General features: G+C 45.3%; 1 protein-coding gene across 1 annotated transcript in view; it reads left to right on the top strand.

Moving 5' to 3' along the window:
- Window positions 1–439: 439 nt before the first annotated feature.
- SYCP3 (synaptonemal complex protein 3) overlaps window positions 440–16,660 on the top strand; it is a 45,107-nt gene continuing 28,886 nt past the window's right edge. Inside the window, exons 1-3 of the mRNA XM_089651804.1 lie at window positions 440–537; window positions 7,716–7,898; window positions 10,014–10,146. Of these exons, the coding sequence (XP_089507930.1) occupies window positions 10,023–10,146 (124 nt within the window). The 5' untranslated portion in view covers window positions 440–537; window positions 7,716–7,898; window positions 10,014–10,022. The remainder of the gene's footprint in view (window positions 538–7,715; window positions 7,899–10,013; window positions 10,147–16,660) is intronic.

Below are 16,660 nucleotides of genomic sequence, written 5' to 3'. Positions count from 1 at the left end.
TTTGGGAACATGTTTTTAGGGTGGAACGTGTAATATGTTCTCCCTCCTGCAGCAGGATGGCGACCTGAGCCCTCCATGACAGCAGTGCGGGGAGAAGTTCCCAGGGCCACTGATATGGGGGTACCCTGAGGCCTCCTCTAGGGGGCCCGACCCTGTCACTCTAACAGGGGCCCGGCCAGCAGTAGCTTCAAACCTCATAATCTAGTACACGTGTGCATGAATAATGTGAACCTGTGGCTCCCATGTAGTAAATTCCCAGGGCTGGGGGGGGCATCAGTTCATCCAGAGGGGCCCGGGACACTGTAAGATAGAGGGACTTTTTTCTTTTTCAGCACAGGCGGATTCACACAATATCCAGTGCTAAATATGCTGGTGAAAAGTGGGATCACAGTCTCTGCTGCTGGCGGAGTGATATCTTCCTCACTGCCAGCTGCGAAGAGGGCAGGCTCTGGCTGAAGGAATCATCTGGACATCAGAACTGTGGCAGGTTCAGGAGCAGGAAGAGCTCTAATCCTGGAGGGAACGTGGCTGCGCACAGTGAGTGACAGTCAGATCTGGAGAGAATCCTCCCTGTGTGTTCTCATCAGCATTATAGTAATCACACAGCACAGCAAGAGCTCTGTCATGGCTCTGTCACAGGGTCACATGGCTGTTGGGTGCTAACACACAGCAAGAGCTCTGTCACAGGGTCACATGACTGCTGGGTGCTAACGCACAGCACAGCAAGAGCTCTGTCATGGCTCTGTCACAGGGTCACATGACTGTTGGGTGCTAACGCACAGCACAGCAAGAGCTCTGTCATGGCTCTGTCACAGGGTCACATGGCTGTTGGGTGCTAACGCACAGCACAGCAAGAGCTCTGTCATGGCTCTGTCACAGGGTCACATGGCTGTTGGGTGCTAACACACAGCAAGAGCTCTGTCACAGGGTCACATGACTGTTCGGTGCTAACGCACAGCACAGCAAGAGCTCTGTCATGGCTCTGTCACAGGGTCACATGACTGTTGGGTGCTAACGCACAGCACAGCAAGAGCTCTGTCATGGCTCTGTCACAGGGTCACATGGCTGTTGGGTGCTAACGCACAGCACAGCAAGAGCTCTGTCATGACTCTGTCACAGGGTCACATGGCTGTTGGGTGCTAACGCACAGCACAGCAAGAGCTCTGTCATGGCTCTGTCACAGGGTCACATGGCTGTTGGGTGCTAACACACAGCAAGAGCTCTGTCACAGGGTCACATGACTGTTGGGTGCTGACGCACAGCACAGCAAGAGCTCTGTCATGGCTCTGTCACAGGGTCACATGACTGTTGGGTGCTAACGCACAGCAAGAGCTCTGTCATGGCTCTGTCACAGGGTCACATGGCTGTTGGGTGCTAACACACAGCAAGAGCTCTGTCACAGGGTCACATGACTGTTGGGTGCTAACGCACAGCACAGCAAGAGCTCTGTCATGGCTCTGTCACAGGGTCACATGACTGTTGGGTGCTAACGCACAGCACAGCAAGAGCTCTGTCATGGCTCTGTCACAGGGTCACATGGCTGTTGGGTGCTAACACACAGCACAGCAAGAGCTCTGTCATGGCTCTGTCACAGGGTCACATGGCTGTTGGGTGCTAACGCACAGCACAGCAAGAGCTCTGTCATGGCTCTGTCACAGGGTCACATGGCTGTTGGGTGCTAACACACAGCAAGAGCTCTGTCACAGGGTCACATGACTGTTGGGTGCTGACGCACAGCACAGCAAGAGCTCTGTCATGGCTCTGTCACAGGGTCACATGACTGTTGGGTGCTAACGCACAGCACAGCAAGAGCTCTGTCATGGCTCTGTCACAGGGTCACATGGCTGTTGGGTGCTAGCGCACAGCACAGCAAGAGCTCTGTCATGGCTCTGTCACAGGGTCACATGGCTGTTGGGTGCTAACGCACAGCACAGCAAGAGCTCTGTCATGGCTGTCACAGGGTCACTTGGCTGTTGGTTGCTAACACACAGCACAGCAAGAGCTCTGTCATGGCTCTGTCACAGGGTCACATGGCTGTTGGGTGCTAACGCACAGCACAGCAAGAGCTCTGTCATGGCTCTGTCACAGGGTCACATGGCTGTTGGGTGCTAACACACAGCAAGAGCTCTGTCACAGGGTCACATGACTGTTGGGTGCTGACGCACAGCACAGCAAGAGCTCTGTCATGGCTCTGTCACAGGGTCACATGACTGTTGGGTGCTAACGCACAGCACAGCAAGAGCTCTGTCATGGCTCTGTCACAGGGTCACATGGCTGTTGGGTGCTAGCGCACAGCACAGCAAGAGCTCTGTCATGGCTCTGTCACAGGGTCACATGGCTGTTGGGTGCTAACGCACAGCACAGCAAGAGCTCTGTCATGGCTGTCACAGGGTCACTTGGCTGTTGGTTGCTAACACACAGCACAGCAAGAGCTCTGTCATGGCTCTGTCACAGGGTCACATGGCTGTTGGGTGCTAACACACAGCACAGCAAGAGCTCTGTCATGGCTCTGTCACAGGGTCACATGGCTGTTGGGTGCTAACACACAGCACAGCAAGAGCTCTGTCATGGCTCTGTCACAGGGTCACATGGCTGTTGGGTGCTAACACACAGCACAGCAAGAGCTCTGTCATGGCTCTGTCACAGGGTCACATGGCTGTTGGGTGCTAACGCACAGCACAGCAAGAGCTCTGTCATGGCTCTGTCACAGGGTCACATGGCTGTTGGGTGCTAACACACAGCAAGAGCTCTGTCACAGGGTCACATGACTGTTGGGTGCTGACGCACAGCACAGCAAGAGCTCTGTCATGGCTCTGTCACAGGGTCACATGACTGTTGGGTGCTAACGCACAGCACAGCAAGAGCTCTGTCATGGCTCTGTCACAGGGTCACATGGCTGTTGGGTGCTAGCGCACAGCACAGCAAGAGCTCTGTCATGGCTCTGTCACAGGGTCACATGGCTGTTGGGTGCTAACGCACAGCACAGCAAGAGCTCTGTCATGGCTGTCACAGGGTCACTTGGCTGTTGGTTGCTAACACACAGCACAGCAAGAGCTCTGTCATGGCTCTGTCACAGGGTCACATGGCTGTTGGGTGCTAACACACAGCACAGCAAGAGCTCTGTCATGGCTCTGTCACAGGGTCACATGGCTGTTGGGTGCTAACACACAGCACAGCAAGAGCTCTGTCATGGCTCTGTCACAGGGTCACATGGCTGTTGGGTGATGACTGTTAATTTCTGGCTGTACTGTGTGTTACAGGTTGGATTGTGACACAGTACAGCCATAAAGTCAGCACCTAACAGCCATGTGACACTGTGACAGCCATGACAGAGCTCTTGCTGTGCTGTGCGTTAGCACCCAACAGCCATGTGACACTGTGACAGAGCCATGACAGCTCCTGCTTCGCTGTGTGATTACTATAATGCTGATGAGAACACACAGGGAGATGCTACTTTACACTCAGGGTCAGTGCAAGCGTATTTGTCTTCACAAGCAAAAGTGCATTTTACACACACACCATCCTCCTGCCATTGTGACAGGAGAGGGGTATCTGCTGCCTCCCACCTGTCCAGCTGCCCCCCTCCTGTTTTGCTGCTCCCCATCTGTCCCACTGCAGTGTGACATGGGGGCAGTAGGACAGGAGGGGGGTATAGTCACTTTGATCACACGCACACACAGCTATGGAATGACCAATTCTCTGAGATCTCACCTATCCTGCAGCAGCTTCTCCAGATTGTGTCAATGTAGAGGATCTGGTGCCAGGAGGGTAACTGTTTCCCAGGTAGATAGGATATCTCCGGTGGCAGCTACAGCGTAGAGCAGAAGGAAGGCTCCTCCACCCTGACCTCATCCTCTTCTTCCTTCTCCTCCATGAGGTCCTCCACTAGCACCCCCTGGCTTCACCCTCCCCGTAGAGCTGGGCACACATCACCATTCCTGACAGCAGGCCCAGACTGATCCCTGCACTCACCTGGGTTCTGCGCACCACTCCACCCTCCTTTGCATTCTGGCAGATCCGCTCTGACAGCAGGACATGCAAACTGCCCTGCCTGCCTACTGTTCTGTCCTTGATCTGGCAGAAGCCTTGTGCAGGCCAACTAAAACTTCAATGCTGTGCCCGCTTCCCTACTGGAAGCAGCATGGACGTTTTAGTTTGCCTGCTGGGGGGGAACAGAAGACTGGTATTATAGAAATCCAAATCTCCAGCACAGCGCCCTAGGGTGACTGCCTTATGCTGGCACCAGCCCTGTTTGCACTTGTACAAAAAAGAAGTGTACTGCTATTATAATAAATTGTATAGGATAAGCATATAAATATCAAGTTCCCTAAATGTGCAAAACATTACAGCCGGAAATTAAAGCGGAGTTCCACCTGAAAAATAAAAAAAATAAAAGCAGCTACAAAAACTGTAGCTGCTGACTTTTAAAATACAGCCACTTACCTGTCCCTCAGTCCAACTGTGTCCTCACCATGGCTGGTTTCCCCAGCCGTCTTCTCTCCCAGGCGCCCGAATCTTCAGTGTGGGCACCTGGCTGTGGCAGCTTACGGCTTCACAGCCAGGTGCCCACTGCGCATGCGTGAGAAGCGCTGCGCTTTGTGAATGGCCCCGTAGTCTTCTGGGACATGTCACGTGTCCCAGAAGACTACGGGGAGGGAGGTGGGGAGGACAACTTCCACTTCCAATCGCCTAGGCGATCGCATAAGAAGTGGGAGCGGGTACCTGTCAAATTCAGGTACCCGCTCCCCAAAGGTGCTAATCCTTAATGGGGAGCGGGGGACAAAGGCTTAAAGCAGAACGTCCCCTTTTGGGTGGAGCTTTAATGTGAAGAGATTCAATGTATACATGAAAGCCCTGTATTGGAACCATCGAGTATGAATCAAAAATCCATAGAACCAAAATCATCACCAAAAGTATGAAATATTAATATAATATTTGATATGCCTACCTTATTGATTTTGGTTCTATGGATTTTTGATTTATACTTGTTGGTCCGAATACAGGACTGTCACATATATATTGTACCTCTTCACATTCATTTTGGGCTGAAATATTTTTCATATTTGCAGACCTTGATATTTATATACTTACTCTATTTTATTATATATCACTTGAAGACAAAGCTACATTTTGTTTTGAGGCGGGGCCAGGGGTTTGGTCGTGGGTGGGGACAAAGGGGGTCCCGTTAGGTAGGCTGTATGGGGCCCCATGATGTCTAGCAGCAGCCCTGGCTCCACCCACATGGCTGGTTCATTAATTCACAGAGATCTTTTGTGATGTAATGTACTGCAGGGGTAGGCAACCTGAAACAGGTGGAGATCTACCTGAACAACATGGGAGAAGTAAAAGATCACCGTGCACAGTGTCGCCTACTTACAACTGATTTAAATCTCTAATCGCCATACTACCGTTTCAAAATCACGTGCATCGCACAGCAGTCATGGGTTTAAATCAGGTGGGAAGAGGCCTCCTCACCACTTGTCAAACACACTTGGATCGCTTTTTAGAGGGGCAGCAGTGCCTTCTGCATTTTTTAATGAGCCCTTACTTGCATTCGACAGCGGCACTCTTGGGGCTCGGTCACATGTACAGTTGGGGGGTGGTAAAACCCTTTGGTTAAGTCACGGTTTTACTGCCCACACTTTAGCTTTTGAGGAAGCAGCCAAAAGTGTACACATGCCACAGCAGGAATTAAACTCCTTGTTGCTTTTGGTGGGTGCTACTGCCTACTAATCGCGACCCATTCAAGTAAATGGGACCACTCTGCAAGCCCCCCACAACTGCATGCTTCTGCGGGATCCAAGGGGTTAAAGCAGGTGGTGAGAAAGAAACAAAACGCTGCCTGCTTTAACCTCTTGTTTGCTGTACTGCACAAGGTTGCATGGCACTTGCAGAGCATCCTCATTCACTTGAATGGGTCATACTTGGCAGGTGCTACACCCACCAACCATGGCAGGGCATAGAACTCGACATGTGAACACCCCTGGCAACTGCAGCTAAAGGGGGTGTAGTAAAAACATGTCTTAACTATGGGGTTTTACCATCCCTAAACTGCAAATGTAAATGAACCCTTACTGTTCTGAGCCCCCTATAAGGCTGCTTTCACACGGGTACAGCCCAGTGCATCTACAACTTTCTTGGGTTAGCTGCACTTTGCCATAGACTTCTATTATATCCTGCAGGTATGGTGCACTTTCCTGCATTCAGTTTTGGTGTGCTTGTAGAAAGTGCACGATGGCCAGAGTTCGGAGCAGCGGCCATCTTGGTATGCTTTTATGGATTTAACTCTTTGCTGTATCCACGTGGATTACTTTTAACTATGTACAATAAATACTACACTATATTGCCATACCATCGGCTCCTGTGGTGAGCTTCTACCCCTAGGAGGATCCTTTGCTGCTTTTGCATAGCTCTGACCCTGGAGAAGTCCCTATTTATGGCATCCTGAGACCCCCCCCATAAGGATCAGCATTAATGCTATTATACAAGTAGCGGTCTGGTGAGTACACATCCATACAAGGTGGTGCATTCCCATGTTGGATCATGAGCACTCTGGAGCATCCCAGCGGGTATTGCTGCACCTTGTAGATCCACGATCACCGGGCATTGCTGTGACCTGTAGAGCCATGGACTATTTATATTCACTATTTATGGTCAGATTTTTTTAGTTTTTTTTATGTTTCTATGATTTTATATGATCTGAGACGTTTTGTTAGATTTATTTGACTTGAATATTGTATTAACACTTCTATTCACATAAACACTTTATGATTGCATTTGTCACTTATGCTTTAGTGCTGCACTTACATTTGATTTTGAGTTTAGCTACTATTTATTGTGTCTCAGAGCAGGTAGAGAGTGAAATTTCATATGGGGAGGGGGCCAAGAAAATGTTTGCCCAGGGTGCAATCAATATTAAAGACGCTGAGCACAACACAATGCAGCACACCACTACTGCTCTTGTGTGTACAGTACTGTGTGATGTCCATTGTAATATTCATGGCTTGTTGACACTTGTGCCAATACTAGGGTTGCACCGGTATCGGTATTGATGCTGATAGCAAATATTTTCATGAGTACTCGTGAAACTGCTCCCGATACCTGAAAGTGATACTTTGCGACGCGATTTGCGTCGATACAAAATGACTGGGTGCATAAGAATGGCATGCAAAATGCGGTGCGATTCCTGTCTGAATTGCATGCAATTTCTCACACCACTCTTGTGTGAACCCAGGCTGAAATCATTATGACAAGCCTGGGTTCACACAGGAGCGGTGGTGAAACTCCACAGGATCGGTGGTGAATCCGCATTCCTGTTCAAATTGCATGCCATTCTTTGCAGTGCGGTTTGCACCTATTCATTTTGTATGGATGCAAATTGCATCGCAAAGTAGCAGTTTCAGGTATCGGGAGCATTTTCATGAGTACTCATGAAAATACTCCGTATCAGCATCGATATCTGTATCGGTGGATCCCTAGTGACACAAGTGTGAACAAGTCATGAACTGTACAATGGGCACACCAGTGACGCACTTCCAGTCGGACGCCATCTTGAGACACCTTGGACACCCATGCAACTACATCTGATCTGAGGTTTGAACTAAATGCGATGGGAAAGATGATTTGCAATGTGAGAGCATATTAGATTGTATTGGTGCTGTATTAGTGAATAAATGGTTTTACACTATGCAAGTATTCACTTATATTTTCTGCAGGATTGAGTGGCTATTTACCATCTTATTGCCTGGAGAGGAGATCTGCTGTCCAGTGAGCCTGTATTTGAGCCTGTACTTGAGGGGAGACCAGTGTGGAGAGCTGTGGAGGAGTCCCGGGTATTAAGAATCCAGGTATTAGTGATCCTAAAGGCTCTTTGACCCTGTGTGGGTCGCAAGAGGGAGGTGAGTGGGCAATTCAGCCATTTTGGATATCTTCGCACACCTGTCATCACTTTGTGTTCAAAGAATTTATGTGGACTTTATTTTGTTGATTGCTGATACTTTTTTACTATATTATCTGTTTTATTATGCGTTTATATATGTAATTTTTTGCATGATTAGACACAATTATATGTTTTTTGGAATGCACTTGTGATTTTTTTTAAGTGTGGTTGGAATAATTTATTTGTTCTGGTGGGAGGTTTTGGACTTTTTGGACTTTTTTATGTTGTTTGTTGATCACTATTAGATCCAATAGGATCATTTGCAGCACTATTATCCTAAATTTGGTCCCTAATTTTGGACCTGTTGGTTGGCACTTGTATGTGTTATTGTGTGAGGTAACTTTACACTGTCGTCCATCACGGTTTATGTATTGTTGATTGTTTTTTTTCACTCATTTGCACTAGTTCACTTATATTTATGCAAATTCAGTGTGTTAATATGTGAAGGATTTATATGGTAGTAGCGCCACATTATTTTTTGTTTTATTTTTCATACTTGTCTATAGGTATATGACTGAATGTTGGCAGCTTTACCTCTGTGATTAGTTGATAGGTTTTTAGTTAGGAGCACAGGAGGTCTATCACATTTATAGCAAAATACAGTTTGTCCTAAATTTATGAAGAAATATTACTTATTTGCAAAATTTTATAACAGAAACAAAGAAAAAACTTTTTTTTTCAGAATTTTTGGTCTTTTTTTGTTTATTTAGGAAATAAAAAAAACTGTTGTGATGAAACACCACCAAAAGAAAGCACTATTTGTGTGAAAACAATCTCATATGGGTGTTGTATGATAATTTTCATTCAATGTGTGACAGCGCTGAAAGCTGAAATTTGGCCTAGGCAGGGGGGTGAAAATGCCCGGTATTGAAGTGGTTATTTAAGTGTTTGTAACCCCAATATTTCATATTCCTGATAATTTCCTATTGTACTTGTGTTAAAAAGCATCCTGTTCTCTTTCTGTTGTTTCCTTTGTGTGAAATCCCTGGTGATTCTGCCACTCTCCCTGATTTCCAATTTTAAACTGACCATGCTAGGCCCAAGAGCACATCCATCCTGGTGTGGTCAGTTTTCTGGCTTTGTTGGGAGCACAACCTGCCTATTCTCCAGAGGTCAGACTTGTGCTGACAAGCACCCCTGTACAGCAATTCACTGGGAAGATCAGTGTACTGTTCGTTCTTTGCCTCTTGCTAACATGCCTGACTGCAGTCTCCATCCCCAGCTGTCTAAGCCCTTTATGCAGCAGAAAACAGAGGTCATGTGATAACTTTAAAAAAAAAAGGAAAAGTATTTATAATATATACAAACACACAAAATGTTTTGCCTTGAATTTCTATTTTAAACTATATAGGCTGTTTTAACAGGTAAGTTTACAAATACTTTAAGGCACCAGGAGGTACTAAGAGCCAGTGTGTGACCCAACCCTACAATATCCACATATATCTTACACTTATCGGCCACTATTAGGAACACCTGTTCAATTGCTTGGTAACACATATTGCTAATCAGCCAATCACATGGCAGCAGCTTAATACATTTACGCATCTAGATGTGGTAAAGACAACTTGCTGAAGTTCAAACCGAGCATCAGAATGGGGAAGAAAGGGGATTTAAGTGACTTTGAACATGGCATGGTTGATGGTGCCAGATGGGCTGGTCTGAGTATTTCAAAAACTGCTGATGTACTGGGATTTTCATGCACAACCATCTCTAGGGTTTACAGAGAATGGTCCGAAAAAGATAAAATATCCACAGAGTGGCAGTTGTGTGGACAAAAATGCCTTGTTGATGTCAGAGGTCAGAGGAGAATGGGCAGACTGGTGCAACATTCAGAGGGTAGGGTCAGAATTTGACATAAACAACATGAAAGCATGGATCCATCCTGCCTTGTATCAACGGTTCAGGCTGGTGGTGATGGTGTAATGGTGTGGGGAATATTTTCTTGGCCCTTCCGAGGTTTTCCTAATAAAGTGGCTGGTGAGTGTATATATACCTTTGGCGTGCATTAATTTTTTATGGGCCCTTATGAATTACGTTACTCTGTGGTATTTGTTTCTTTCCACAATGATGTTAGTCAACAGTTATGGCTCCTGGAAAGAAGGCAGGAAAATCTGTAAAGGCAATTCAAGAGGAGAAAGTGCTATCCTACAAATTTCAAGAAATACAACACAAAACCCTTACTGGATCAGACGAAGATACAACAGAAGGTATGCAAGTCTCATTGCTGCAATATGGCATTTTGTAAGTGTGGTGTTGGTTTTACATATTCCCAGGAGTTAGAGGAGCTTGGATCACTTTTACCTGAAGCCCATTGCCGGCTGCAAATTTTGATAACAGGATCATGGCTGCACTTCCTGGTTACATGTTACACCAGTAATTAGGGTATAACGTGTAACAACTTGCTTTGCACCAGACGCCCTCACCCCTTGAGCCCTCCCCCCATGACAGCGGGTGGGGTCCCTCTCCCCTACAGACACTGCCACATTTAAAATTGGTGTGTCTGTACAGGGCACTGCCCGCAAAGCAATGTCATTTATTCATTCACAGGGATCTGTGAATGAATAAATGAGCAGTGCCTTTAACCGTTGCGACAGACAGCTTGTTGTTCTTAGTGGACTATGAGTGTTCTGATCAGTGCACTCACAGTCTATTGAATATTCCTCCAACTACTCCGACCCCTCTTCTAACACCTACAGTTGCAAGAAAAAGTATGTGAACCCCTTGGGATTACGTGGAGTTTTGCATGAATTGGGCATAAAATGTGCTATGAACATCATCTAAGTCACAACAATAGAAGAACACAGTCTGCTGAACATAATACTACACAAACATTAGATGTTGCCATGGTTTAATTGCACATAACATGTAAACATTCACAGTGCAGGGAGGAAAAAGTATGTGAACCTTTGGACTTAATAACTGGTTGACCCTACTCCAGAGTAGCTTTTCATACAGAATTATCTTAAAATGGTTGTGAAGGTTGAAAGTTTTTTTTACCATCATGCATTCTATGCATGCAGGAAAAACCCTTCAGTGTGCAGCCCCCCGCAATACATACCTCAGCCTGATCTCAAACCAGAAATGTGTACGAGAGCAGCGGCTATCCTGGGTCTCTCCCTCTTCATTGGCTGAAAGTGAATAAGTGACATATGCTATATAGCTTTTTAACCAGCTACCAAGTTTTATTTTGATTACAAAAAATGCATCTTTTTGGATGACTACTCCCATCATCACCCATCACGGGGGTCGTTGTGTACAGAATGTACTATATAGTAAGCACAGTGGCTTACCAGTAACTGCAGCCTTCAGTCACCTCCACTTTGCACAAAAGATGTCTTTTGCTAGCAGCTTCTAATCATCTTATGACATAGACTTTATACATTTTTTCATTTTGGTTCTGCAAAATAACTTTTTGCCATTGTATTCTATATGATTACATTTTGAATGAAACTCCAGAAATGTACCCCAAACTTGCAGTTAGAGTGGTTCCAAAGGCATAGGTTTTTATAATTTAATGCATTCTCTGTGGGTATAAACCCTTCCATGTACACCTCCCCCCAGCCCCCCCAATAGTAACCTGGCTCCTCTTTTGATCCAGCATTGTGCTAGTGTTGTGCTCCCTCTCTGCCGCTATTCCCATGACACAGAGGCAGCAGCAGGAGCAATTGGGAGGGAAGGGGCAAACCGCTCTACGTGTGTCTTTGGACTATGGCCTACAGCTTGCTATGGTTGAGAGATTACTACTCAGAGAAAAGGAGTAGTGGTCAGCAATGGCAGGGGACCCCAGAAGAGGCAGTACGGGGTAGCTCTGTGCAATACTCTGGCACACAGCAGGTACAGTGGGGATCGAAAGTTTGGGCACCCCAGCTAAAAATTTGTATTAATGTGTATAAAGAAGCCAAGGAAAGATGGAAAAATCTCCAAAAGGCATCAAATTACAGATTAGACATTCTTATAATATGTCAACAAAAGTTAGATTTTATTTCCATCATTTACACTTTCAAAATAACAGAAAACAAAAAAATGGCGTCTGCAAAAGTTTGGGCACCCTGCAGAGTTAATATCTTGTACTGCCCCCTTTGGCAAGTATCACAGCTTGTAAACGCTTTTTGTAGCCAGCCAAGAGTCTTTCAATTCTTGTTTGAGGTATCTTTGCCCATTCTTCCTTACAAAAGTCTTCCAGTTCTTTGAGATTTCTGGGCTGTCTGTCACGCACTGCTCTTTTAAGGTCTATCCATAGATTTTCAATTATGTTGAGGTCAGGAGATTGTGAAGGCCATGGCAAAACCTTCAGTTTACGCCTCTTGATGTAATCCCCCGTGGATTTCGAGGTGTGTTTAAGATCATTATCCATTTGTAGAAGCCATCTTCTCTTTAACTTCAGCTTTTTCACAGATGGCATCAAGTTACCATCCAAAATTTGCTGAAATTTTATTGAATCCATTTTTCCTTCTACTCGTGAGATGTTCCCTGTGCCACTGGCTGCAACACAACCCCAAAGCATGATTGATCCAACCCCATGCTTAACAGTTGGACAGAGGTTCTTTTCATTAAATTCTGTGCCCCTACTTCTCCAAACGTACCTTTGCTCATTCCGGCCAAAAAGTTCAACTTTAACCTCATCGGTCCACAGAACTTGTTTCCAAAATGCATCAGGCTTGTCTATATGTTCATTTGCAAAGTTCAAACGATGATTTTTGTGCTGCGGACGTAGAAGAGGTTTTCTTCTGATGACTCTTCCATGAAGACCATATTTATACAAGTATCTCTTTATAGTGGAATAGTGTACCACAACTCCAGTGTCTGCCAGATCTTTCTGGAGGGATCGTGCAGTCAAACGTGGGTTTTGAATTGTTTTTCTCACAATCCTGCGAGCTGTTCTGTCTGATATTTTTCTTGGTCTTCCAGATCTTTCTTTAACTTCCACTGTTCCTGATGACTGTCATTTCTTAATTACATTCCGAACAGAGGTTATTGACATCTGAAAACGCTTTGCTATCTTCTTATAGCCTTCTCCAGCTTTGTGAGCATCAACTATTTTCAGTTTCAGTTTTCTAGACAACTGCTTAGAAGAACCTATGGTGCTGATTGTTGGGGCAAGGTCAGATGAGTCTGGGCATTTAAAACCTTTGAGATTGACATCACCTGGTCTTCCCAGACGATGTTTGAGAACAATCCATGACACTGGCAGGTCTCAGCTTTGCAAAGGGGGCAGTGCATGCTATAAATTCTACAGGGTGCCCAAACTTTTGCAGACGCCATTTTTTTGTTTTCTGTTATTTTGAAAGTGTAAATGATGGAAATAAAATCTAACTTTTGTTGACATATTATAAGAATGTCTAATCTGTAATTTGATGCCTTTTGGAGATTTTTCCATCTTTCCTTGGCTTCTTTATGCACATTAATACAAATTTTTAGCTGGGGTGCCCAAACTTTCGATCCCCACTGTAAGTATAACATGTTTATTATTTTAATTAAAAACAAAAATATCAGCCTTTACAACCACTTTAAATAAGATACCATATACTCAGGGCCGTGGATAAGGGGATACCACCAGTCCTCCTGTATGGGGCCCAGGCTAGCAGAGGGGCCCAGGCAACTGGGTGAATCAGATGTGGGCAGGGAGGGTAGTCGACACGGTAGGGGGCAATTACTGGAACCGATCCCCTGTGTGACTCTCTCTGCAGCAACTGAAAACTGGCTTCTTCTCCCCTTCCTCCTGCTGGCAGTTGCTGCAGAGAGAGCCCTACAGGGGATCGGTTCCAGTAATTGCCCCCCGCTATCAGCTTCCCTCTGCTTTCCATTGGCAGCTGCAAGCACACAATAGGATCCTTGATGATGAAGAGTGAGGGAAGGGACCAGTAAATACAGTTGCAAGAAAAAGTATGTGAACCCCTTGGGATTACGTGGAGTTTTGCATGAATTGGGCATAAAATGTGCTCTGAACGTCATCTAAGTCACAACAATAGAAGAACACAGTCTGCTGAACATAATACTACACAAACATTAGATGTTGCCATGGTTTAATTGCACATAACATGTAAACATTCACAGTGCAGGGAGGAAAAAGTATGTGAACCTTTGGCCTTAATAACTGGTTGACCCTCCTTTTGGCAGCAATAACCTCAACCAAACGTTTCCTGTAGTTGCAGTTCAGACCTGCACAAAGATCTGGAGTAATTTTGGACCACTCTTCTTCACAAAACTGTTTCAGTGTAGCAATATTCTTGGGATGTCTGGTGTGAATCGCTCTCTTAAGGTCATGCCACAGCAGTTCAATCAGGTTGAGGTCAGGACTCTGACTCGGCCACTCCAGAAGGCTTATTCTGTGCTGTTGCAGCCATTGTTTTGTTGAATTACTTGTATGCTTTGGGTCATTGTCCTGTTGCATCACCCATCCTCTGCGGAGCTTCAGTTGGCGGACAGATGGTTGTACGTTTTCCTGCAAAATGTCTTGATAAACTGTGGAATTCATTTTCCCATCAATAACAACAATCTGTCCAGGCCCTGAGGCAGCAAAGCAGCCCCAAACCATGATGCTCCCTCCACCATGTTTTACAGTGGGGATGAGGTTTTGATGTTGGTGTGCTGTGCCTTCTTTTCTCCACACATAGTGTTGTGTGTTCTTCCCAAACAACTCAATCTTGGTTTCATCTGTCCACAGTATATTTTGCCAGTAGTGCTGTGGAACATCCAGGTGCTCTTTTGCAAACTTCAAACGTGCTGCAATATCCTTTTTGGACAGCAATGGCTTCCTCCGTGGTGTCCTCCCATGTACTCCATTCTTGTTTAATGTTTTCCTTATTGTAGATGTGTCAAAAAAAATGTTAGCATGTGCCAGAGATTTCTGTAGGTCTTTAGCTGACACTCTGGGATTCTTCTTTACCTCATGCAGCATTCTGTGCTGTGCTCTTGCAGTCATTTTTACAGGACGACCACGCCTAGGGAGAGCAGCAACAGTGCTAAACTTTCTCCATTTGTAGACAGTGTGTCTTACCGTGGACACATGAAGGCTTTTGGAGATACTTTTGTAACCCTTTCCAGCTTCATGCAAGTCAACAGTTCTTGATCGTAGGTCTTCTGATAGCTCTTTTCTGCGAGGCATGGTTCACATCAGACAGTGCTTCTTGAAACCAGTAAACCCAAAACAGGTGTGTGTTTTTTAAGGGCAGGACAGCTGTCAGCAACACATCCAATATCATCACACTGATTGGAGTCAAGGTTGCCTCACTCCTGGCTCCAATTAGCTGTGGGAGAAGTCATTAAGCTAGGGCCTCACATAATTTTTCCTCTCTGCACTGTGAATGTTTACATGTTATGTGCAATTAAACCATGGCAACATCTAATGTTTGTGTAGTATTATGTTCAGCAGACTGTGTTCTTCTATTGTTGTGACTTAGATGACGTTCAGAGCACATTTTATGCCCAATTCATGCAAAACTCCACGTAATACCAAGGGGTTCACATACTTTTTCTTGCAACTGTACAGTCAGGTCCATAAATATTGGGACATCGACACAATTCTAACATTTTTGGCTCTATACACCACCACAATGGATTTGAAATGAAACAAACAAGATGTGCTTTAACTGCAGACTGTCAGCTTTAATTTGAGGGTATTTACATCCAAATCAGGTGAACGGTGTAGGATTTACAACAGTTTGCATATGTGCCTCCCACTTGTTAAGGGACCAAAAGTAATGGGGCAATTGGCTTCTCAGCTGTTCCATGGCCAGGTGTGTGTTATTCCCTCATTATCCCAATTACAATGAGCAGATAAAAGGTCCAGAGTTCATTTCAAGTGTGCTATTTGCATTTGGAATCTGTTGCTGTCAACTCTCAAGATGAGATCCAAAGAGCTGTCACTATCAGTGAAGCATGCCACCATTAGGCTGAAAAAACAAAACAAACCCATCAGAGAGATAACAAAAACATTAGGCGTGACCAAAACCACTGTTTGGAACATTCTTAAAAAGAAGGAACGCACCTGTGAGCTCAGCAACACCAAAAGACCTGGAAGACCACAGAAAACAGCTGTGGTGGATGACCGAAGAATTCTTTCCCTGGTGAAGAAAACACCCTTCACAACAGTTGGCTAGATAAAGAACACTCTCCAGGAGGTAGATGTATGTGTGTCAAAGCCAAAAATGTTAGAATTGTGTCGATGTCCCAATATTTATGGACCTGACTGTATACTAAGTACCCTGTAAAGGAAAGATGCATATACTTACATATTCTCAGGTCCCTCCGGTCCAGTCACATGATCTCCCTTATGTCAGTCAGCGCTGCATACAGGGAAGAGGAAAAGGCACACCGACAATGTCTGAACTGTGATGTCACCCATTGGCTTATTATGGGCCATCTGTTGGCACTTCCTACTGTCCCTTGAAGCTGCCGCTGAATGACAGAGGGAAGCCGATCAATTGATCAGACCGGAGCAGCCTGAGAATAGGTGAGTGTATGCATCTTCCTTCTACAGGGTAGTTAGAAGAGAGGTGGAGCAGTTTTAACATGTTTTTTTGTGGAATTACACTTTAATGATTGCAGAGCTGCATATATTTGTGTGTTTATCTGCCTGGAGAACAGCTTTCATGATCACATATCAGTGGCAGCTCCTATGTAAAGGTAAATAGTCATAAAAGTAACAATAGATAAAAATCAGTTTTCTGTGTTTCTTCTTTCCATATGGTACATGATTATCTTTTAGTGTTTTGTGAAGTA

This window comes from Staurois parvus, unplaced genomic scaffold, assembly GCF_062004578.1.
Source record: "Staurois parvus isolate SC_StPar_1 unplaced genomic scaffold, SC_StPar_1.0 ptg000025l, whole genome shotgun sequence".
In the NCBI taxonomy this organism is placed as follows: Eukaryota; Metazoa; Chordata; class Amphibia; order Anura; family Ranidae; genus Staurois; species Staurois parvus.
Note: the sequence above shows the minus strand (reverse complement) of the source record. Positions and strands in the feature narration are given on the sequence as shown.